Source organism: Rhododendron vialii, chromosome 1a (genome assembly GCF_030253575.1).
Source record: "Rhododendron vialii isolate Sample 1 chromosome 1a, ASM3025357v1".
NCBI lineage: Eukaryota > Viridiplantae > Streptophyta > Magnoliopsida > Ericales > Ericaceae > Rhododendron > Rhododendron vialii.
The window spans coordinates 40,872,501-40,896,993 of record NC_080557.1 but is presented as its reverse complement, the minus strand read 5'-3'; the positions used below and the strand labels follow the sequence as shown (position 1 = coordinate 40,896,993).

At 38.6% G+C, this 24,493-nt stretch overlaps 3 protein-coding genes and 2 pseudogenes across 3 annotated transcripts; 4 read left to right on the top strand and 1 right to left on the bottom strand.

The window, feature by feature from the left end:
• Window positions 1-3,059: 3,059 nt before the first annotated feature.
• On the top strand, window positions 3,060-5,957 carry LOC131316900 (vicilin-like seed storage protein At2g28490; annotated as a pseudogene).
• Window positions 5,958-8,891: 2,934 nt separating this feature from the next.
• LOC131316762 (vicilin-like seed storage protein At2g28490) lies at window positions 8,892-11,227 on the top strand. The gene is made up of 5 exons (XM_058346231.1): window positions 8,892-9,240; window positions 9,571-9,752; window positions 9,898-9,978; window positions 10,086-10,490; window positions 10,659-11,227. Exons 1-5 carry the CDS (start codon window positions 8,928-8,930, stop codon window positions 11,124-11,126), a joined length of 1,449 nt encoding a protein of 482 aa, XP_058202214.1. The 5' UTR covers window positions 8,892-8,927; the 3' UTR covers window positions 11,127-11,227.
• Window positions 11,228-13,953: 2,726 nt separating this feature from the next.
• LOC131316839 (vicilin-like seed storage protein At2g28490) lies at window positions 13,954-16,297 on the top strand. Its single transcript, XM_058346339.1, has 5 exons — window positions 13,954-14,346; window positions 14,618-14,799; window positions 14,932-15,012; window positions 15,114-15,506; window positions 15,681-16,297. The coding sequence occupies exons 1-5, from the start codon at window positions 14,037-14,039 to the stop codon at window positions 16,131-16,133; spliced, it is 1,419 nt and encodes a 472-aa protein (XP_058202322.1). The 5' UTR covers window positions 13,954-14,036; the 3' UTR covers window positions 16,134-16,297.
• A 2,317-nt stretch (window positions 16,298-18,614) lies between these two features.
• LOC131316673 (protein disulfide-isomerase 5-1) lies at window positions 18,615-23,509 on the top strand. Its single transcript, XM_058346140.1, has 4 exons — window positions 18,615-18,883; window positions 20,050-20,108; window positions 20,196-20,371; window positions 23,217-23,509. The coding sequence occupies exons 1-4, from the start codon at window positions 18,764-18,766 to the stop codon at window positions 23,309-23,311; spliced, it is 450 nt and encodes a 149-aa protein (XP_058202123.1). The 5' UTR covers window positions 18,615-18,763; the 3' UTR covers window positions 23,312-23,509.
• Window positions 23,510-24,396: 887 nt separating this feature from the next.
• LOC131316466 (elongation factor 1-alpha 1-like) overlaps window positions 24,397-24,493 on the bottom strand; it is a 9,269-nt pseudogene continuing 9,172 nt past the window's right edge.

Sequence of the window (24,493 nt, the reverse complement as noted above, 5' to 3'; positions counted from 1 at the left end):
TTGCTCGACAAGTGCTACAAATTAAATAAGTGGTTAGTTCATCTAAGAAGTTGACCTCATGGGATCAAGGTTCAACTAAAGACAAGCAATTAAAATGGTCGTATCAATACCAAAGTATGCTCTGAATGCTTTTACTTTCTTTCAGCGTGTCTTAAGGGCGTTTCCGTTAATCAATAAGTCATGAATAATTTTTTGTTGTTCACAAATGTCAAGTTATGAACATGGCAAAATTTAGTGATTTTTAGTGAAAACGCAGTGCTGAGTCAGATGAGCGATTAGATGCAAGTTTTCCCCTTTCTTTTCTTCTAGATTTCTTTTATAAAGATACTACACTTTAAGGTTTCTTCCTTGATAAGCAAAAGAACATGTGGGTGTGGGCCTAGTGACCTGCCTCTTTTGTTAGAAGCAGAGTTGGAACTTGGAAGGAAAGAAGAAACAAAGAAAAGAGAAAAGAAAAAAAAAAAAAACCAAACGTAGGATTGCCGAAGAAAAGGAAGATGAAAAGAATGCCACTTTAAAGAGCATTTTAAAGCAGAATAAATTCTATCCGTTAGAGGTGGAGACCACCGTCGCCTATGGGCTCAATAAGACCTTTTTTTTGTTATGATGTGGAGTTTTCACCACCGCCTATGAGCTCCGCAAGACTTTTTTGTTATAAACTGAACCATTCATCTTTTAGGATCTGGAAAGTAGTATATTTATGTAAAAAACTAGCTTGGTTGGATATTGATAGTTATATCAAAACTTGAATTTTGGTTTACAAAATGGACGGTCATTGATTTTGAAAGTTAAAAGTGTCTATGACCATTTCATACACAAAAATTGATTTTTAATGTATCTATTGATGTATGATAAAACTCATTTTTGTGTGTATATACTACTTTGCGGTCCCTATAAGATAGCAATTGGTTCGGCTTTTTAATAGACAGAGAGGTAAGGGGGGGGCGGAGCTTGAGGCTTCTCAGCCTCAGGAACAGGAAACGAATCCTCCAAAAATGAAATGAGAACAGATATGCCTTTTCTCAAAGGCAGGAGAACGCACGTTGAGGCTCAGAACGGACGGTGGTGGAAACCTTGAAAACCACACATGTAGAAAGAATTTTAACTCTTTTAAGCAAGCAATTGAATAATAGTGTGTGTAGTGGCCCAAGGTAAGAATTTGAGTGCTATTCTGCTCATGTAGTCTGTTTCGGGCATGAGGCAAGGCACCCCCTTCCTCATCTCAGGCTATTTTAGCGAAGTTAAGTAGTTGTATTGAAGCAATGCTATTCTGACAAAGTGATAAAATCAGCCTTGTCAACTTCTGTCCCTTTTAATCCAAGAGGTTTGCCAAGTGATCGAGACTTGGAACTTAAGAATTTAATTCCTTTTAAGGTTTTGGATTCGAAATCTTTCATATGTTATCATCTCCTTTGGGGTCAGCCCATATGGAGTTTTGCTTCAATTTTAATTGTGCTTTCCGCAAGTGAGTGGTGGGATTGAGCTCCCAGAATTAGTCGACGTGCGCAAAAGTTGACTCGAACACCTGAGTTAAAAAATAAAAAAAACTTGTGTCTCTTTTAAGTCTCTCTAAACATCACTTGTGATGCGGATAAAAGAAAAAAACCATCATTTGTGATCATAATGTTGCTAGTAGATACACCTGAAAGGGTTGTTTTGGATTGACAGTGATGATTAGAGACTTTTGTCAACCATTTTGTTCGGAGAATTGATTTTTACACTCTCTTTTTTTGGATTTTAGTATTGAAAGTGTATGTATTCTTTTGTTAAAAGACAAAAAAGAGAGTATGGATATCGAAAAAGGGAATGTAAAAATCAATCTATCCCTTTGTTTATTATCAGAAATTTCATTTAAGATTGTCCATCGGCTGAAGTTGCTCCAATGGTTTTTTTCTCCTTTATTTGGATTTTCTCCGCTTAACAAGCAAAAAAAAGAGAGGAGACGAAATTAGGGGTGCACACGGTCTGTATTGGTGCGATTTCTTAAAAATCCAGTAACTGGACCATTTGCAATGGTTTTAGAAAATCGAGAATCAAAACATAACCAATACTATATATATGTAGAATCAATCCAGATAACCTAACCAACTGCTTAGTACTATTGTACTCATTCCGTCCTATTTTGTTTGTCTACTTTTTGACTTTTCAATGCCCAAATTATTTGTCCATTTTCAAAAGTTTAAGAAAAACGCTGTATGAAAGTCTTGATTATATATCCCTTAATAAGCTGGGTTTCCTAAATTGGACAAATATACAATTGGGGCAGAGAGAGTATTTTCAATTTGGAAATAAGCTCCCGATTTAAAATAAAAAGCCTAAAGGAAAATGCTAACCCCAACCCAACGGTTAGTTGATTATGTGCAAAAGTTCATGATCTCGGGGGGAGAGTGTATAGATATTCGTGCAAATGCATTAATATCAATTAAAAAAACACGTTAAATTTTCAAATTTTTGGCATCTGCTTAGCAAAACTCAATGCTAGTAGTTGCCAAAAAACAATGCTGCACACACACAACTTTTGAAACACAATTGCGGATGATTCATGTGCATCAAATGGTATATATGTCTGGGGTTGTGTTTTAAAGGTAAACATACATGGGTAGACTTTGATTGCGAAAATAGGGCCTCCCAAAAATTCCCACTTTTTTTTTTGCTTTTGCTTTGTTTCGTGGGGCGATGCTGTACCATTTCATAACAATTCTATGTATATTTATCGTTTCACAACAATATTTGTGGTTGGCAGAAGTGTTCCTAAACTTATTGTTTCACAAACGACCACGTTCGAATGATGAGGTGCCTCCGTTTTTGTGGGGAGGCAAAAGAAGAAGTCATACAAAACTACACAAATTAATGAATAGGAAGGCACTACTGACTTTGTCTTTGGAGTCGATCGGAAATTCCTCGCCGTCCGACAACCGGCGTAATATGCTTTCCAATAGGCTACAAAAAAACCGAACAAAACTGGATGACCAACACGTATCATCAACCAACCCTCAAATATCTCTCCCTTTTCCCCTATATAAACCTCCCACTTCTCTTCCGATCATCACACAAAAACTGAATTTCCAGTGGCAATCACATTACAAAGAAAAGGAGGTGAGAGAAAGTTGGAGAGAGAGAGAGAGATGGGGAGAATTACTAGTGCTTTGTTGCTGCTCGCGGTGACCGTGTGCTATGCGGTGGCAGTGGTGAGCGGCGAAGGAGAGAGGAGGGAAGAGAGGTTCGTGTTGCGGGACGTGAAGCGGGTGGTGAAGACTGATGCAGGGGAAATGAAGGTGGTGAGGGGCTCTAAAGGGTGTATTTCGGAGTGGCCGAATATTCATGTCGGGTTCGTTACCATGGAGCCCAATTCCCTATTCATCCCTCAGTACCTCGACTCCGACTTGATCCTCTTCATTCGTCGAGGTAATGCTCTCTCTCTTTCGGCGAAAATCAGTATTGTTGAATACCAGCCGAATGCGTGGAAGTACGTAGTGTCTACCACTCCACTTGCCTCTTAATTTCTCTCTCAGCCACATGTTTATAAAACTTGAAATTTTGAATACTAGAAAAGATAGAAATTTTCATTGGACCATTGACTTATATATTATGAGGTTGGGTTGTAGGGGAAGTAAGGATTGGGTCAATCTAAAAGGATGAGCTGATAGAGAGGAGATTGACGAGCGGAGATGTGTATAGAATTTCAGCTGGTTCTACATTTTATTTGGTCAACACTGCCGATGGCCAACAGCTTGATGTCATTTGCAGCATTGAGAAATTTGATAGCATCGGATGGGGCACATTCTAGGTAAATTAAACATTGAAAGCTCGATCACAAAAATTCTATGAAACGTACCAATTGCGTATGACTCAAAACAAACCCAACCATTTATTGGCAGCAAAAGAAAGTACAAAATAAACTTGGATTTTACCAAAAATAGAACTGTCAAATTATGAATTTGAAAACCAAATGACTCGTATTATGGGCTTGCTCTAGGCTGCTACAGTTGTTTGTGTTTTGGCTTTTGATTGTTTTTTGCAAAATTTACTGAGATGTTTGCTTCGTCTTAATGATTTTGCAGTCTTTCTTCATCGGCGGAGGCTCATATCCAACATCTGTACTTGCTGGTTTCGAACGCTCAACCCTTTCTACCGGATTAAACGTAAGCAAAATGAAAATACTTAAAACTAACAATGTACATCATCCCATCTTTGTTGCGTTTTTTGCTATGTGGGAAAAGCTGTTGGAAAAAGAAAAGAAAGAAAATGCTGGTAGTTGTGTATTTAATGGCATTAGTTTGCATAGAATGTGCAGATGGTTCGGTGGAGTTAATTGGCTCTAGGTGGTGCATTCCAACAAGTCCCATGGAGCATTTGTTGTGTTGGGCTCCAGATTCTTCTTCTGGGCAGTTCAAGAGGCTTTTATACTAGCCTTAAGTCATGCCTATTTATAGAGGCTACTGTGCCGTTTGTGAGGTGTGTGTTGAAAAGGCAGAGAACAACAGAGAAAAGTCAATACTTTCTTTGTGCATGTGTGAGTTACCGCAGAGAGAAAATTGTGAGTGAGAAAATTGTGAGTTTGAGGGAGATAAAAATATCGAGAGCTTGAGAGCTAGAGTAGGGTATTTTGTATCTCATTGTACTCATTCAATATTAGTGGAAGTTCTCTCTCCGGGGACGTACCCGAGTTTGGGGAATCACGTAATCTTGTGTCTCTTTTGTGTGTTTTGTTTTTCGTTACGCTTCCGTTGTGCGGGTGAGATCGGGTATTTTCCCAACAATCTTTACATTTATAAGTGGAAAACAAAGAAACCTTACTCAAATAGTTCTAATTAATTGCAGGTCTCGGAATCGCAAGTGAGCCGGATCCTGACCGGACAAAGTTCCGGGCCGATCACCTCCTTGTCAAACACAAACTCCAACTTGGACTCACACCAATCAAGAGTTTGGACCCAGTTCTTGGAAATGAGGCATCACGAAAGAGTGCAATGTTTGAAGAGAATGGCAATGCATTTCGAAGAAGAAGAAGAAACCGAAAAAGAGGAGGAGCCGATTATGAGGTCGTTCAGGAAGCTTTTGAACTCAGTTTTCGGAAAGGAATTGAGTGGAAATGATGTAGGAAGAAGCAGCAGCAAGAAGCCTCACTCCTACAACCTCTTCAACAAGAAGCCCGATTTCGAAAACGACTATGGCTCTAGCGTTGCTCTTGAACAGTCCGATTATTCGCCTCTCAGGCACTCCGGTGTTGGCCTCTATTTAGTCAATTTTAATGCGGTAATATTCACTCACTTTTTAAATTATATAACTTATTCAATCTTAATGTTCTATAACAATTTCACGAAGCTCAAATCATACGATCGAAACAGTTTGAGCTTCATGGAATTATTATAGAACACCAATTACTCAATTATATAGCAAGGTTGTACCTTTGTTGTTGTTAATTGTTACTGCATTTGGATCATGACATCAGCTGACTGCCTCTTGGATGTAGGGATCGATGATGGCACCACATCTCAACCCAATAGCAACAGAGTACGGCATTGTTTTGAAAGGAAGTGGCACAATCCAGATAGTGTCCCAACGGAACCTTAGCCACGAACGCGCAAGTGAGCGAAGGCGATGTGTTCTGGATCCCGCGCTACTTCCCATTTTGCCAGATCGCCTCTGGGTCCGGCCCGTTTGAGTTCTTCGAATTCACCATCTCGGCCCGGAGGAACCAGCCTCAGTTCTTGGTGGGCTCCAACTCTGTCTACAAAGCATGAGGGGGCCGCTTTCACAGCCGCCTTCGGGGTGAGCGAAGAGAGGCTCAAGAAAATCGTGAATGCTCAGAGTGAATCCATCATTCTGCCCCCGGGATCTGCTTCGGTGGAGAAAGCGAAGAACAAGAGGGTTTCAGACATGACCGGGAGCTTCGATGATGACATGGTTATGGGCTTCGAGGGAATTTACTAGGTGGCGGAATCGTAGGAGTTGTTGTTGTTGTTTTTTTTTTTTAGTTTTTTTTTAGTTTTTTTAAAATTTGGGTAAAATAAGGTAGGAAGAGTTTTGTTTTTTTTTTTTCAATTTTCTTCTTCTTCTTCTTTTCAAGTTTTGTTTTGGTTTTTGGGTTTGTTTGTTCATGCCCTTGAGGGTCGAGAGTTGTGAATAAGATGGCGGTTTGCATTTCTTTCCAATCGCATTGCTTTCTTGTTTCGATAATTTTAACTTTTGAAGGACAAAATTTTAACTTAACACGTTACTAATTGGTTTTCGCTAAATTTTTTTTTTTACCAACTCAACAACTTTTTCACTCACATACTCAGCAAAAAAATTTTTTACTACCGAAAATAACTTGACATTTTTTCTCAACAACTTATTCACTATCGGAAACACCTAACAACTTTTCAACCACAAATAAAAATCTACGAATTTTTCACTACCGAAAACACCCCTAGCTAATTTCTTTCCGCATGCACTGTTTGCTTCGAAACTCAGAGCACTTTCATTCCATCAAATTACTAATTCTTGATCTGCATAAATATATATACTACTACTTCCATCTTTGTGTTTTATGGTGACAAGCGACGAGGTTTGAGATGATTATTTTTTGAACGGTAAAAGAAAATTTTATTAATCTTTGAAATTGTTTACAAAAATTAAAGGGAACAAGAATTTGACGGCATCATATGCCTTCTTACTTGTAAGTATATATCTAAATGCATATTGGAATCATCGTCACTGCATTAATTTCTTAGCTAATCAGAACATGGCGGATTGACATAACTAACTACAAGAATTCATAACATCATCGTTTCAGTTTAAACAAATTAGAAAAAAAGTTTAATTTTGTTTTTAGAATAAATTTATAACTCATGAGAGAAGGTCAAACGCAAACAATTGCCCTTGAGTGATTAAAAAGTAAAAAGTTAAATGATTAGATCAAGCATCTATAGGTATCGGATTGAGCAGATTTTTCGCGAAGACTCTCAAAAAAAATGTTTTACATTCAATGAACGATTCAGATCGTTTTGTGGAACCCATGGTGGGCCCACAGAAAATCTGTGCACAATTTGTGCGTGTATAGTCTGTGTGTGCTGCAGGATTCATAAAAAAAATGAAGTTATCTTATACAACGATCTGTGCGAAAATTGAACAATGTATGCCCCACAATGCCATTGGTTCGGAGGAAAATCTCTTCAAGAGGAAATGTTCACGCAGTGGTTTATGATCCCATTTGTCATCTTAAGGTGGAGTCAATCGAGGTACGTGAAAAATGGTCCGAACATCCTTCACTATCAAAAGTATAACAAGGTAAATCACATTCTTGAAACCGGGCGGCTCCACCATTATATCAAGGGGTTCAACGAACCCCCTCGATCCTAAAAAAAAAGTTTAATTTTAATGGTCTATATATTGTCAGCACTAGATCACTCGTGCGGAGTTAAAATACATAAAAATTATAAAATCACACACACAAATACACAAACACTTATAGTGCGCACTCACCCACAATGTGAATGTGTTTACGTGTTTTGCTTTCACAATGTAAACATGGGTTTAAGTGCTTGCGTGTGTGTAGGTGGGTAACTACAAGTGCTTGTGGATGTGTGGTGATCATAGTAAAGTTGTAAACTACATGAAAGTCCAATTAAATTTGAATAACTGAATAATATAGCCTAACAAACTAAACCAAGTTCCCCAATAAATTTTGGAACCTCAAAACTAGATTGGTAAATAAAAAAAAGGAGGGGATCTATGTATACAATTTTCATTTCCGTGTAATATAAGTATCTCACTAAAGTTAGAGTTTATTTATTCTTTGTCTAGAGCTTTTCGCCATTTACATATTACATACTTTTGTCATAAAAATCTTGTTGGAAATCCGATCTTCAAAATGATGAAAGTGATGGGGCTGTCTCTTCAAAATCTAGAAACGATAGAAACCATTCGAGTCGCGTTAGGAGAACGTTTTCTTATAGACAGTATTTGCCTCCACCAGAAGGTGTGCACTGGGTTACAGCAAATCCGCCTTCAAGATAAATCGAATCCAAACTCTAGGTTCTTTCTGTTTGCGTTTGCACAAACAAAGACAGACAAAATATCCGCTAAGCAAATGTAAAAGAACTAAGGACTGATATTCTATTTATGTGGAATAATAGGATATCGATTTGCCATTCTAGAAAGAGAATGTGTAGAGAGAAAGAAAACAATTCAGTATGGAATTTTCCGGCCCATCAAATGACTTTACAAATGGCCTATTTATAGACTTATAAGCACCCTTGTGTAAAAGGTTGTGTCTCCAGTAAACAACCATAAGAAATGGTTATGTCTATTGAAAACAATTAATGGAAAGAACATGCCTATTAGTAGGCACCCTTTAAACAAATATTTAGGAAGGGTCATGACTTTTGGAGGCACCCCATGACTCATATCCCTTCGGGACCCTTCCTAACAATCACATCTTTCCCAAACATACACACCTCAATTTAATGGATGTTATAACAATTTACAAAAAGTCACAACTCATATGAAAAGGTGTAGCAACCTTTCACAAAAATCTCACTCGGTACTTTTTCGAAAATTCCAAACTAAAATCCAATTTTATTTTGAAAAACTCCAACAAATCCTGGAGCCGCCCCTACCTGAAAACCCCTTGTCAACTTCTCAATTTTAATTTTGTGTCTAACATACCGTCCTATTTGTCCTGAATGGATTAAATGTTGTAATGTTGAAAGCAATTAAAGATGACCGATTATTTCTCAACAGCGTATATGCTTTCCAATATGCCACCCAAATCTCCAGAGAAAACTGGATGAATAACACGTATCACTAACCACCCTCAAATCTCTCCCTTTTTTCCCTATATAAACCTCTCACTTCTCCACCCATCATCACACAAACTGAATTCTAGCAGCAATCACTGAAGAACGAGAAGAATAGTAGGGAGATCTAGAGAGAGAGAGAGAGAGATGGGGAGAATCGCAAGTGCTTTGTTGCTACTAGTAGTAGCCCTCATGTGCTGTGCAGTGTCAATGGTGAAGGGTTACGATCATCACGAGGGCGGTGAAGGAGGAGAGAGGAGAGAGAGGGAGAGGATGTTCCTGTTGCGGGACATGAAGCGGGTTGTGAGGACTGATGCAGGGGAAATGAAGGTGGTGAGGGGCTCTCACGGGTGGATTTCGGACATGCCCAATATTCATGTTGGGTTTGTCACCATGGAGCCCGATTCCCTCTTCGTCCCTCAGTACCTCGACTCCGACCTCATCCTCTTTATCCGCAGAGGTAACAATATTTCATCCCTATCTAGTTAAAACTCGACCTGTTACGTTTGAATGTTGAGAGCAAATCATTTTGGGTACACATACCTCTTTGATGGGGACTCAAGTGGAGAGAGCTTTGTTTTTTCAAAATAGCATGATCTACGATAAAATGAGGATAATGTACTGACAAGAATTTGGCTAAAATATCATTTACGGATTACTCCGTTGTCTATAATTTTTGTATGAGCAATGTTTTTGGAATGCTTTTTTTTTTTTTTTCCAGTTTTGTCTGGAGATTTGAGGGAGAGATTTGATTCGTAACTTTTGATCTATTATATGAGGTTCTTTGCAGGCGAAGCAAAGGTTGGATCAATCTACAGGGATGAGCTCATTGAGAAGAGATTGAATTGCGGAGATGTGTATAGAATTTCAGCTGGTTCTACATTCTATTTGGTGAACACTGCCGATGGCCAACAACTTCATGTCATTTGTAGTATTGAAAAATCTGACAACATTGGATGGGGCACCTTCCAGGTACATTAACCCTCGAATTGTTTTGGACAAAAAAAAAAAAACAAAAACCAACAGAGTCCTAGGTACTGCATTTTGTGTGTTTTCTGACGTTGATTTATTTCAACAAATTTACTGAATTGTTTGTTCTTTTTCTGTGTTTCTACAGTCTTTCTTTATTGGCGGAGGCTCGAATCCAACATCTGTACTTGCTGGTTTCGAAAGCTCAACTCTTTCGACCGCACTTAACGTATGCAATCTATAGATGAAAACTTATAATTCCAACACGGGGACCAGAAAAAAAAAAGAAAAAGAAAGAAAGAAAGAAAAAAGAACTCTAATCAATTGCATTTGCAGGTTTCAGAATCACAAGTGAGGCAGATCTTGACCAGGCAAAAATCTGGCCCCATCATATCATTGTCAAACTCCCACTCGGACTCACACCAATCAAGAGTTTGGACCCAATTCTTGGAAATGAAGCATTATGAAAGAGTGCAATGTTTGAAGAGAATGGAGCAAGTCCACGAAGAAGTAACCGAGCAAGATGAAGAACCCATTATGTGGAAGCTTTTGAATTCTGTTTTTGGAAACCAAGTGAGTGGAAAAGATGAAGGGAGAAGCAGCAAGCCAGACTCATACAACCTCTTCGACAGGACGCCCGACTTTGAAAACGACTATGGGTCGAGCGTTGTTGTTGATCAGTCCGCTTATTCGCCTCTCCGGCAATCCGGTGTTGGCCTTTATCTTGTCAATCTCACAGCGGTAATGTTACTCATTTCCACGCTCTAATGTAAAACTAAGCAAAAAGTTACAATTGATGTTATGAATTTTGATATATTAATATATAGGCCAGTATTGTAGTTTAATTTTATGATAATTACAGCATTTTTATCATCAAAATTAGCTAACTATTTCTTGTTTTTACGATAGGGATCAATGATGGCGCCACATCTCAACCCAACAGCAACAGAGTACGGCATCGTTTTGAGAGGAAGCGGCAGAATCCAAATAGTGTTTCCCAACGGAACCTTAGCCATGAATGCTAAAGTGAACGAAGGCGACGTGTTCTGGATTCCCCGGTACTTTCCATTCTGCCAGATCGCGTCTCACTCCGGCCCATTCGAGTTCTTCGGGTTCACCACCTCAGCCCGCAGGAACCGGCCCCAGTTCTTGGTGGGGTCCAACTCTGTTCTACAAAGCATGAGGGGGCCCGCTTTCGCAGCTGCCTTTGGGGTGAGCGAAGAGAGACTCAAGAAAATTGTGAATGCTCAGAGTGAATCTATTATTTTGCCCCCGACATCTGCTTCAGGGGTACTGAGATTGAAGAACGAGATGGCTTCGGAGGTGATGGAGAGCTTTGGTGATGAGATGGTTATGGGCTTTGAGGGACTTTACTAGCTTGGTGGTGCAGATGTAGGAATTGGTTTTTTGGGTTAAAAGTTTAGGTAGAGTTGTTTTTTCGGAAGCGTTTCTTCGCTTTCAATTTCGTTTTCTTGTTTCTTTTTTCTTTCCAGCTGGTTTGGTTTTTGTTTTGTTCATGCCCTTGAGGAGGCTTGAGAGTTGTTAATAAGACGGCGTTTCGCATTTCTTCCCAATCGCATTGCTTTCTCGTTTGGATAATTTTAACGGCGATTAATAAGTACGGCATTTTTAAAGGATAAAGATTCCCTCCAAATGTCATTGTCTCTACTCGGACATATACCAAGTAAATGATAAGCCTCACTTGCGTTGAAATATTCAGTTTTCTGGCTATAAAGAACTTGGCGTCTAATTGATGGTGAATAATCATGTATTCACCTTGTCTCTCTTTTTTCTGATCTAGATTAACCATCGATGAAATACAACATGTGACCATGTCTTAGGAAGACAAAATAATTCATCTCCCCACACATTGTTTGCTCAAAACTCAGGGCACCTTCTTCCATTAGACCAATTCTCGATTTATCAAAGAATCAATGCGTATTGGCCAATCATTGTCACCGCATTTCTTATATATCTAAAACATGGTAGAAGAATAACATCATCATCGTTTCAGTTTTAAAAAATGAAGAAAAACGATTTAAAACAGGTTTTTTGAGAATAAAAAACTCATGAGAGAAGGTCAAACTATTGCAGTACCTGAGTGATTCATTCTTATTAGAAGAAAGAAACACGAGCAGTACTACCAATACAACTTTAAAATACAACTCTGAACACAACTGTGTTTGGAACCGTTCGATACACATATATATAGGTCTGCATACATCGATCGGTTCTGGATGGAGTTGTCTTTCTAAAGTTGATTGTAGACTTTTTGAAAAAATAAAACGATTCTACCTAAATCGCATCTTTCCTCATCACCCTGTACTTCAATTCCTCTATGAAACAAAACGTAACGATAGACATCACGGTGCGGCCAGTACCGGCAGAGCGAACGGTGGGAAAGGGGCATTATCATGCTTTAGTATAGAGAGCTGCTAATGGTACAGCAAAAGCTGTACAACAGTAGAGTACAGATGGTTTTTGCGCCCGTCTCGGGTCCTGCAAAGATGATCGGAGCTGCTCATTTTGTTCAAAACATATTGTTTACGGTCTTTGTAAAAAAATCATCTCAATCCGATATCGGTAAAGGAATTTACGAATCATCCAACTTTGCTTCAGAATTTAAGCTTGCGGGACCCGAGACGGGCGCAAAAATCATCTGTACACGGCTACTGTACAACCTTTGTTGTACCTCAATCTTTACTGTTTAGTACTCCCTTCGTCCCGGTTTGTTTGACCCATTTTTGACTTTTTGAGAGCGTTTGACCTCTCAAAAAATTGGCTATAATTTTCAATTCGTAATGTTTTTAATATGCAATATGGATCTTGTTTGATAGATCTCAATTAGTTTTATTATACAAAATCTTCAACAAAAAAAATATTATAAAATGTAACATATAAATATATTTTTGAAAGACACGTATTTCGACAATTGAACAAGCAAATTGGGACGGAGGGAGTATATTACTAGTATTTATTACCGTGTTATATATTTTCAGTAACTTGAACTTTGCAAATGCTTTGTCATTGTGTGGTCTTGAACACAAATAAATTTACTTTGCTCTGTGAAATTTGCTGTCAATTAATATTTCCCTAAGGCTATGTTTATTTGGACGTAATTTTTTTTTTACCTATTTTCCTGTATTTGGTTGTATAAAAAATAAGAAAAATATTTTTCATTAATTTGATAAAAATGACTTACCCTTAAGTCTTCTGTAAATTATTTTTCGAAATGAACTCTCTGCCATTTACTGCAATTCTCACTGTTCAGTTTGCTCGATCATCAGTCCCGACCCATGTTCAACTCTCTCTCTCTCTCTCTCTCTCTCTCTCTCTCTCTCTCTCTCTCTCTCTACACTATTTTATTGATTTCTAGAAGAAAAAAAATTAATGTGTCAACCAAACATTGAAAAATAAAAGTTTAAAGTTTGTTTTTTAAAAAAAATATTTTACACAAAAAACATTTTATATTGTAAGACATTACATCGAAACAAATGGAGCCTAAGATTGTTTTAGTTATCAACACATAAATAAATTAAGTCATCTTATACTTTGCTCTGTACAGAAAATAAAACAATGTATACAATGTCACAATGGGGTAATTTTGGTCGAAAATAAATTATTTCTCCTAATTTTCCTCGAAATTAAATTCCATCCTGGCACAATTGGGTCACTCTTTCTTATATCCCTAGACAAGACAATTCCCTTGGCCTTGCTCATGACTTGACTTTCTGTGGATCCCAGCTTCTTTTGCGTTGTTGCTCGAAGGTTCTGAAGGCGGAGTAAAAGGATCTGGACCATAGCCAAGTCGGGGATGATTGCTTTGTGTTGCTTCTTGCCTTCCTTTTTTCTTCCTCTTTCTCAATCAAGATTTTTTTTTTTTTATTTCATTTTATTTTGTGTCTAACATACCATGCTATTTGTGCTTTTTTTTAAAACAAAAAAAGAATTTACGTCGGCTTTTTATACTTATTTATTGGGGATGGAAGGAACCATGTCCTAAATGGATTAAATGTTGTCATGTTGAAATTAGCAATTAGAGATGACCGGTTATTTCTCACCCAATCTCAACGGCGTATATGCTTTCCAATATGCCACCCAAATCTCCAGACAAAAACTGGATGAATAACACGTATCGCTAACTACCCTCAAATCTCTCCCCTTTTATCCCTATATAAACCTCCCACTTCTCCTACCATCATCACACAAACTGAATTCTAGCAGCAATCACTCAACAAAAAGAAGAATAGTAGTGAGAGAAAGCTAGAGAGAGAGACAGAGACAGAGATGGGGAGAATCGCAAGTGCTTTGTTGCTGCTGGTGTTAGCCCTGTGCTGTGCAGTGGCAATGGTGAAGGGTTACAATCATCACGAGGGCGGTGAAGGAGGAGAGAGGAGAGGGAGGGAGAGGATGTTCCTGTTGCGGGACATGAAGCGGGTTGTGAGGACTGAAGCAGGGGAAATGAAAGTGGTGAGGAGCACTCACGGGTGGATTTCGGACTGGCCAAATATTCATGTTGGGTTCGTAACAATGGAGCCCAATTCCCTCTTCATCCCTCAGTACCTCGACTCCGACCTCATCCTCTTTATCCGCAGAGGTAACTTTTCATCCCTATCTAGTTAATACTCGACCTGTTATGTTTGACTGTTGAGAGCAAATCATTTTGGGTACGCATACCTCTGTGATGGGGACTAAAGTGGAGAGAGTTTTGTTTTTCGAAATCGTATGATCTACGCTAAAATGAGGATAATGAACTAACAAGAATGTTACAGCATAAAGAAGCCATATGGCTAAAATATCATTGAACAATGTTTTTGGAATGTTTTTGTTGCTTTTGATATTGATATATTATATGAGGTTGTTGGCAGGCGAAGCAAGGGTTGGATCAATCTACAGGGATGAGCTGATTGAGAAGAGATTGAATTGCGGAGATCTGTATAGAATTTCAGCCGGTTCTACATTCTATTTGGTTAACACTGCCGATGGCCAACAACTTCATGTTATTTGTAGCATTGAAAAATCTGACAGCATTGGATGGGGCACCTTCCAGGTACATTAACCCTTGAATTGGTTTGGAAAAAAAGAAAAGTAACAGTTGCTTATAACATTACCTAGTACAGCATGTTGTGTGTTTTCTACAAAATTTGCTAAATTGTTTGCTCTTTTTTTTATGTTTCTACAGTCTTTCTTCATTGGTGGAGGCTCGAATCCAACATCTGTACTTGCTGGTTTCGAAAGCTCAACTCTTTCGACCGCACTTAACGTATGCAATCTATAGATGAAAACTTATAATTCCAATACGGGGACCAGAAAAAAAAAAGAAAGAAAGAAAGAAAAAAGAACTCTAATCGATTGCTTTTGCAGGTCTCAGAATCACAAGTGAGACAGATCTTGACCCGGCAAAAATCTGGCCCCATCATATCATTGTCGAACTCGCACCAATCAAGAGTTTGGACCCAATTCTTGGAAATGAAGCATTATGAAAGAGTGCAATGCTTGAAGAGAATGGCGCAAGTCCACGAAGAAGCAACCGAGCAAGATGAAGAACCCATTATGTGGAAGCTTTTGAACTCTGTTTTTGGAAACCAAGTGAGTGGAAAAGATGAAGAGAGAAGCAGTAGGCCAGACTCATACAACCTCTTCGACAGGAAGCCCGACTTTGAAAACGACTATGGGTCGAGCGTTGCCGTTGATCAGTCCGCTTATTCGCCCCTCCGGCGATCCGGTGTTGGCATTTATCTTGTCAATCTCACTGCGGTAATGTTACTCACTTCCACGCTCTTATGTAAAACTAAGGAAAAAGTTACAATGGTTGTTATGTGTTTTGATATTAATATTTAGGCGAGTATTTTATTTTAATTGGAAGATAATTAATTACTGCATTTTTATCATCAAAATTAGCTAACTATTTCTTGTTTTTACAATATATAGGGATCAATGATGGCACCACATCTCAATCCAACCGCCACAGAGTACGGCATCGTTTTGAGAGGAAGTGGCAGAATCCAAATAGTGTTTCCCAACGGAACCTTAGCCATGAATGCTAAAGTGAACGAAGGCGACGTGTTTTGGATCCCCCGGTACTTCCCATTCTGCCAAATCGCGTCTCACTCCGGCCCATTCGAGTTCTTCGGGTTCACCACCTCAGCCCGCAGGAACCGGCCTCAGTTCCTGGTGGGTTCTAACTCTGTCCTACAAAGCATGAGGGGTCCCGCTTTCGCAGCTGCCTTCGGGGTGAGCGAGGAGAGGCTCGAGAGAATCGTTAACGCTCAGAGTGAATCTACCATTCTGCCCTCGGGATCTGCCTCAGCGGAGAAAGTGAAGAACGAGAGGATTCCTGAGGTGATTAGGAGCTTTGGTGATGAGATGGTTAAGGGCTTTTGATGGAATTCACTAGGTGGTAGGACTTGGTTTTTTGAGCAATAAGGTAGGAGGTTTTTTTGGAAAGCATTTTTTGTGCTTTCAAATTTTTGGACTTGGATTCGGCTTTGTTTTGTTCAATGCCCTTGAGGAGAGTTATTAATAACGGAATAAGATGTCGTTCTGCATTTCTTCCCTGTCTTGGAACTTTCTTGTTTTACAAACTATCGTTCCGTTCAATGCATGAGATAAAAAAATCACATTGGTTTTTTTTCCCAGTATATGGATCAAACGGGTACAACGCTAGAATGATAAAAAAAATAGTTTAATTATTACTTTTTTTGTTGTCCCATGATCGATGCACACGCGCTAACATTGTCTCACTCTATGCACTGAAAGACATGTGTGGTGAACAATGAATTTGAAATAGCACGTGATGGAACTCCTGCAGGGTCATGGAATAATTTTGCCTCCGTATTCAACACCCAACTCTCTCTCTCTCTCTCTCTCTCTCTCTCTCTCTCTCTCTCTCTCTCAAAATTGAAGAAAATCGGGATTGAAGGTTTGGAAGTTTTTGAAGAAAAAACACATTTGCTTATAGTATGCATTGATTTTAGCGACATTAAGTCATTAACCATGTCTTCAAAATAGTTTTAATATCAAAAAATATAATTTTCACACCACATCATCTTTTTGACAAGGTACAGCAATTAGTAAGCTATTTTGTTTGCATCCAACCTCGTGATATATATGGGACTACTTAGTACGTCTCATTCAACTAACTGTCGCATATGCGTAATGAAGTTTACACTAAATATACGGTAATTTTAGCACTCGTTTGTTGTAGCACATTAGCACATCTCCAACAAAATCCAAGTTGGTAATTTGCCTTTTTGTATTTCTTCTCAACTCCATTGCTTGCTTCTTGGGATAATTTTGGCAGCGTGTACAATGAACTAATTGGTGTTGGCATTCTTGGAATGAGAAAGATTTCCTATAAATATGATTGTTGGAAACTCTTCCACAACATATATGGCAACCAACCAAGCATGGGGCTCATAGGTGTTTGTGTCAAAAACTCAAACACTACAAAGAAATAGTTTGATGATTGAAGTCAGTTTATATAGAGCTTTCTCCAGTTTTAATTGGGACCCTTGCAAGTAGGTGGTGGAATTTGTCCTCCATAATTTACTACGAAGTGTGAGTGAATTGGTCTGGATACCTGAGTTATTACAAAATAATTGAATCTGGAGTCAATTAAATTATTTCTCTTGAATGTACTACTCATATATTTTTTATTTATGGGAAATGCTACGGTGTCCACCACCATTTGGGGACACCGTAATTGGGGATTTTGGGGGTTATGCCTTTGTAAGACCTTGGTTATACATATCACTGGTCTTGGTTATGCTTGTAATGGTGAGGTTATACCAAAAATTACAGTGTCTCCAAAATGACTGGAAACACCATATCATCATCCATTTTTTATTGCATTTTGCAAGAGTATCAGTTCTTTTTTAGTTTTCCCAACTTGTAAAGGCTATATGATGAAATTACGTGAATTGAGTATTACGTGTGCATAAGCCGATCGGAACATCTGAGTTATGAAAAGAAAAATGAATTTCACCCTACAAAAGATAGACCTCATGGTTTGCCCAGCCACAGGCAAAGCCAAGTGGGACATGAGCATTTATTTAACTGTGCTTTTTTATATCAATGTTTATGGTCTAATTTGTAAATGAACTATGAAAATAGCTTGTCTACTCCTCAATTCAAGTAATTTTACTTTCCTTGGTGGAAGTTGCAATTAATATTGCGTCGCACATAACTAATTAAATATATACGTCTATGAATGTTTTGGTAATCAAGAAGAGGCCAGACTAATCTTAGACGATGTATTATTTGTTATTTTCAAAAAATAATGTTACTTTTTGAATTAAAAAATAATTTTCAATTCAAAATATTTTCCCACCAGTTTAAAGAACTAATCGAGATCTTAAATTGGTACACAAAAAGAGTATAAATTATGAATGGATACATTTGATTTTTCAGTTTGGAAAGTATTACTAATAAAATTAAAAAGGACAAAAAGTATGAGGCAGGATAGTAACTAAATCACATAATGCGCGAGCGTGAAGGTGTCTTTCAAAAACTTATCAAACATCTAACAAAACTCCTGAGTTTCGAGAATTAAGAGCACGAGCGTATTGCGAGGATTGAGAGCAAAGCGAAGGCTATTTTGAAGGATTACGTGACTAAGGATGGTAATCACAATAGGTATGCTCGTCTATGAAATAATTTTTGGGAAAATGATGGCCAAGGACCGGTTTTGATAATTAATACCCGCCAATGACATTTTCAATATTAATAATTGTTCTTAGCTTGTCATTGACGGGTATTAATTATCAAAATATGTCCTAGCCGTCATTATCCCATAATTTTTTTTTCCCATATGGTCCGAATGAGTTCCATATAGGCCCATGTTTACGTGACTTTGAGTGGGCTTGTTGGTCCAGTTTAAATTTGTGATGGCCCGTTAGTGACGGATCTAGCCGCCGCCGGGAGCCTGCTAGTGTGCTACTAGCAAAAACCGACGAGTTTCCCAAATTGGAGAGAGAGAGAGAGAGAGAGAGAGAGAAGGCATTGGAGCTGCGATGAAGCTCTACTTCCACCGTTCTCTGATTCTACTATCATTCTTCCTTCTTGTTGTTTTCAATCTATTAGTCGCCGAAGCTGAGGTGATAACCCTAACAGAAGAAACTTTCAATGACAAGGTGAATCACTTCCTTCCAAACTTCTCTTTCTTGATCTTAATTAGGGTTTCTTCTGTTCTCATTAGCACTTGTGTCTGTGGACTACCCCGTTGTTGTGTTTAACTTTTGTTGGCTCTTTTCGTGTTAGTTAATGAAGATGAATTATGCAAGTATGTCATAGATCACAGACAATCTTTAAAAACATTCTTTCTGGTTCTTGGGTATCAATATGTATCTGGGTATGTTGTGTTAAGCTTTTTTATTTATTTTCCGAAGTATGTTACCTGTAACGCGTATCGTTTCACCTATTTCGGTTCGAAGAACGGGAACTTGATAAGCTAATCTTCTAAGTTGCGGTACGGTGTGACAGCCGGGTGGATTTTTATAGATTACGATATAAGAAAGTTTAAGAAAATATTTACTATATTGAAGTATTCCAAAAGTAGAATGGTATGTTTGGAATTTTTTCTGTACAAAATATTTCTAGAAACATATGACAAGTTCTCTTTGACATTTATCTTATGAATCTTATGAATGCTCTATATGTTGGTTGGTTATATTTGATTTTTTACTCCTATGGGGCAAATGTTAAGGAAATGAGTTGTAAAAATATCGAGATCGCTTTAGATCTCTATTGTGGAACGTTAGTGTCTAATATTTCGGAGTGCGTTCCAATACTTAATTTGCTAGGGTCTTGACAAATTGTGGTTGCAGAACTGCTGGTAGTGTGCAGGTGGTTGTGATATGTAACCGCAATTCTTGTTACATACATAAGCACTGCTATGCAAACATAAATTGTACTCCATGATTGTATCCCATAGGGCCAGACTTCTGGCTTCATAATGTGTTACAATGTCAAAAGTCTATTTGGATTCTTGCACAGGTGTGTTGTATTTCAAACTCACATGCCCATGACCCTCTCCTGGAGCCATGTAGTTTGATGATAAAGTTCTTCATGGTTTGGATACAAATTTCTGATACTATGTAAACTTCTTGATCGCATGTGATACTTAAAGTCAATTTTATGTGATAGCGTCAATTAAAGTAAAGGTTTAGCACAACTTCTTGTTACTCAGCCTTCTTTCTTTCTTAGTTATTTTCCTTAAAAAGTTCATTTTCATTAAATTGCTATCGTAAGAGAGAAAACCATGTTAAACATTGTTTGCTTTTGTTTTTGTTTCATTTAGGTGAAGGAGAAAGATACTGCGTGGTTTGTGCGATTTTGTGTTCCTTGGTGTAAGCACTGGTAATATTCCACCTTTGTCCATCCCATTCTCTGTAGTTGTTTTAAAGAATTTTTTGGTCTTATTGTTGATTAAAATTGAGTTTCCAGTAAGAATTTGGGGTCATTGTGGGAAGACCTGGGGAAAGAAATGGAACGCGAGGATGAGATAGAGGTTGGACAAGTTGATTGTGGAACGAGTAAACCTCTGTGCTCCAAAGTTGATATCCATTCATATCCTACATTCAAGCTCTTTTATAATGGAGAGGAAGTTGCAAAATACCAAGGTACATTTAAATTTCAAAAGAAACTCTGCTTACAGTTATTTAAACACCTTTAGATCACTTCAAGTTCTGTGAAAAATCATCTAGTTCTGAAGCGCTAAGTGTAAGATTTCAAATGCTCTTGTTTTAACATGTTATTTTGCCATATTCTCCTAATATACTTGTAATGTTACGAGAATAAATGAGTGTTTCATTTGCAACGTCAGTTGGGACAGTTAGGCTTTGTGATTCATGAGTGAAATCAAAATACAGAACTTAGAAAAACTTGTAAATGATGTGTGTGGGTCTGGAATAAACTCACCACGTGACACTTACCGGTGGACCCACCCCCAAAATCCCTCTTCATTCCAAACAGGTATCTTGGGGTTCCATATCCTTTCATGTATCTATATTCCTGGAAGGTCTAGCTTGGTACACATTCCATACTAATTAGACATTATGAAACCTTATGAATTGGGGATGAAAAAAGAGAGTTTATAATTGGACTCAATCGACAGTTGGAGAAGGTTAATTCTATAGCCTATTCAGGGACGAAGCTTGGAATTGGACTTCAGGGAGGCCAAAATAAGAACTTACCATCTAGACAATGGTATTTTCATACCTAAAACATTGTGAAAATTATTTTATAATTGCAAATGAAATTTTTATGTAGCATAAGAACAAGTGGAATGATTTGCTATTTTTGGAGGACTACTCAGAGACCACAAAGGATAAAAGAATGTTGTTGGGCCATTTTATTTATGTTGTGAACATTTTCAAAGTTTCAAGGGTACTCTGGTGGTTATTGAAAGGTTGAGGGGTGCCATGGCCACCCTTGGCATCCCACTCCCTTCGTCCTTGAGCCTATTGCACAGTTCAAGGTTTGAAGTTTTAAAAAACACATGGTTGCTTCTCAACATGATGGCAAGTGCAGCTTATGTAGTCTAATGTGTGCTCATTGAGTCACCAAATTTCAAGGGACCACCCAAAAGGGACCTAAGCAGGTAGTATAATTTATATTCTATGTAGTATCCTTTCAACAGCATGTAGGTTTGGGTATGCAAGTCTACCTTACCACGTGGCCCTACCACCTCATCGCCATAGCAGTCCCAATACTGACAGTGTTGTTCTTCGTGCGGTGACATGTGAACCATCCAAACTCCCTCTTGTCTTGTTTACTTTATGGGGTCAAGCTATGAGCGGTGCCTTCTTTGCAGATCTGTGTTATACCACGGGCAGTTTCCAGAGGCACTCTTGGAAGTTGGAACTTTGTAATGGAACCCTGACGTTATTGCATAGGACCAGGTCTAGAGGTCCCCCTAAATGGCACTTTACCGGTATGGGGATCACGAGAAATATCTTTAACTCATGCGTGGGACATCTAAGGCCATATGTTCAGTGGTTAGTACATAGAATTCATCAAATTTATTGGGTCTATTCTTCCTTGGTTGACTTGCATCTTGATCAAATTCAAACGCAGACCTTCGTATGTAAGAATATCTCCCTTACTGCCCTTCTACACCTAAGTTTCATTTGCTCTAGACATCCTATTGGCTCCACCTGTGAGACATCCAACCCTATATACCAGTTGGGGGAGTTCCATTGACAGGATCTCAAGCTGGGCAGAGGCAACTGCATACCCCTTGTACCTGCTAAGCCAAGTGTGAAGTGCCCTTTGTACTTTTGGTGAGTTGGCATCACAAGATATATGCTGAACACACCATCTCGTATCCTTACCCATCCGGAGTGTCTGTCACATTTATTCAAGCATTTAGAACAGTACATGTACCATGGTAAAAAACACAAAGGAAATTGTACATTGGAAAGGCACTTGGACTTCCGTGGATGTCCCTTGGTGAGTCTTGACTAGTGACAAGATTTTGAGAAATAGATCTTGCATAAGGGCCATCCTTCGATATAACAGCAACTGGTCTCCAGCACAACCTTTTACATGTAACTGCACAATGTGCATACTCGGGAGAGGCTTCCTTACCATTCTCATTTTAGTTATTTTTTGGATTTTTTCTGTCTTTTTATTTTGGTAGGACATGACAAATTCTGTTGCATTTGAAGTAACATGTACTATAGGCCACCACTGTTCTAAAAGGCGCTAGTCGGGCAGAGAAGGGGTGCCTAGTGCCTAGACGCCAACTGGTCTGCTGCCTAGAGCCTACGCAGGGACTAGGTGCTAACTAGTCTACTGCCTAAGGACCACCACCTGGCACCTAGGCAAGGAGTCGGGAACTAGTCAGCCTAGGCGGCCGACTCTTAGAACACTGTAGGCCACTGACCACTAGGTCTGTTTCCCTATCCAGATAAACATTAAGCTGCGAAATGCGTAAAAATGAGTTCATGAATATGCTGGTTCTCTCTCAATGGTTAATTGTTTGTTTAATTTCCTAGTCTTTCTTGTACGAGACTGTAAAACATGAGAGGAAGCAAGCAACTTATTTATCTTAACAGTTCGTGGTTCCAATACAACCCATCTGAAACTGATGAGATCCTATGATTGTTTTGTTTGTTTTCAGCTTCTTTTATACTTTGAAGTAGGGGTGTTTTACTACTGATTGCATGATGACAAGATGCATTACTCTTCAACTAACTAGATGCTAGCCATGTATATTTTTGGGAAAATGGGGTTTTGACATAGTTATTTTCCGTTGCAAAATTTCAGCCACCAAAATTGCTAGGTTTACTTGTACGGCATAACTAAGAGTAATGAATGGTACTTTTGCTCCGTAGTTATATTTCTTGAAGCAAAAAAAAAAGAAAAAGAACGACGGCAGTATCCATTATGAGTTCTTATACATGACTCACTTCCACGATTTCCTCGTTCTAATGATGATTTCGGTAAACTGGATATAATCAGGGACTAGGGATGTGGAGTCTCTTAGAACATTTGTGCTGGAAGAAGCAGAAAAGGCAGCGACAAACTCACAGCTTGAGAATGAGAAAGAGTTGTGACCGCACCCGCCAACCAGGAAACCATTAAAAGCTTCGTCCTTAGGTGGTTGTTAATCACAAAGTTTTGGGTGGATATCCTCCTTGTATTTGATTGTGTTTTGTGACTGGATATTTGAATAGATAAACGGCACCTTAACAGAAGAAGCTTGTTAAAATGGATACTTAGATAATCAATTTATGCATTAATTGATAATTAAATATGTAGTAAATTCACTATGTCATTTATTTCCCTTGGGAGAACCGTTGTGAAGTTATCCACTTCGTCAGTGGAGAATTTAAATTTCCAAATTTTCTAAAATGAAACGATTGATATTTTGTCAGTTGATAAATTAATGGTCTTGCACTCCAAATTTTACTACAAAGAACTCATTATACTGCCGTCCCAAGTTCCCATCTCGGAGATCTTTACGAGAGGTCACGTAAAGCGCACGCGCTCTCTCTCTCTCTCTCTCTCTCTCTCTCTCTCTCTCTCTCCATTTTGAGTGGGGGTGGCCGGCTGTACCACACATCTCTACATTATGAGCTCAAGGCTTTGGGTGCACGTATCAATAGTCATGAATCAATAGTCTCCAGTAAGCAATTACCCTTTTAAGAATTCCAACCCAATCCAAATGACCTCATCCGTTGTTCACATCAGCCTTTTATTTCGCTATAGTTTCTATATAAGTTTCGTACCATGGATGGAGCATGAGATGGTCGGTGATTCGGCCTTCACCCCCAGCCTATAGATACACCAAGCTCGGCTTCAATGCTACAAAATACCTCCAAACACCAAGTTCCTCTACGGCCCCCAACTCCCCTTTCCACTTAGCCATGTTAAAGATCCAATCAAGAAAAATCAACAGAAGGCTACAACAGATCAAACATCCAAGATCCAAACGCAGGCAGGCAGCAGAGAAGGCAAATCATGGTTGATAATGAACCCAACGGGCATCACTTGGATGCAGTCTGATACTACAGGTTCCACCCCCAGCAGTTCAAGGAGTAGACGAATTCTGGCAACAGACCAGAGAAAATTACTTGTAGCATCATAACTTGATATCATAACAGAGCAACATTCTCACAAATGCAAGGGAATTAAAGGATTGCACAAAACTAGAAATCCAATTATACGTATATCATCCATAGAGACACAACGCACAAAACTCTTCGGGACGCATTGGAAACACCAATGGATCTCAA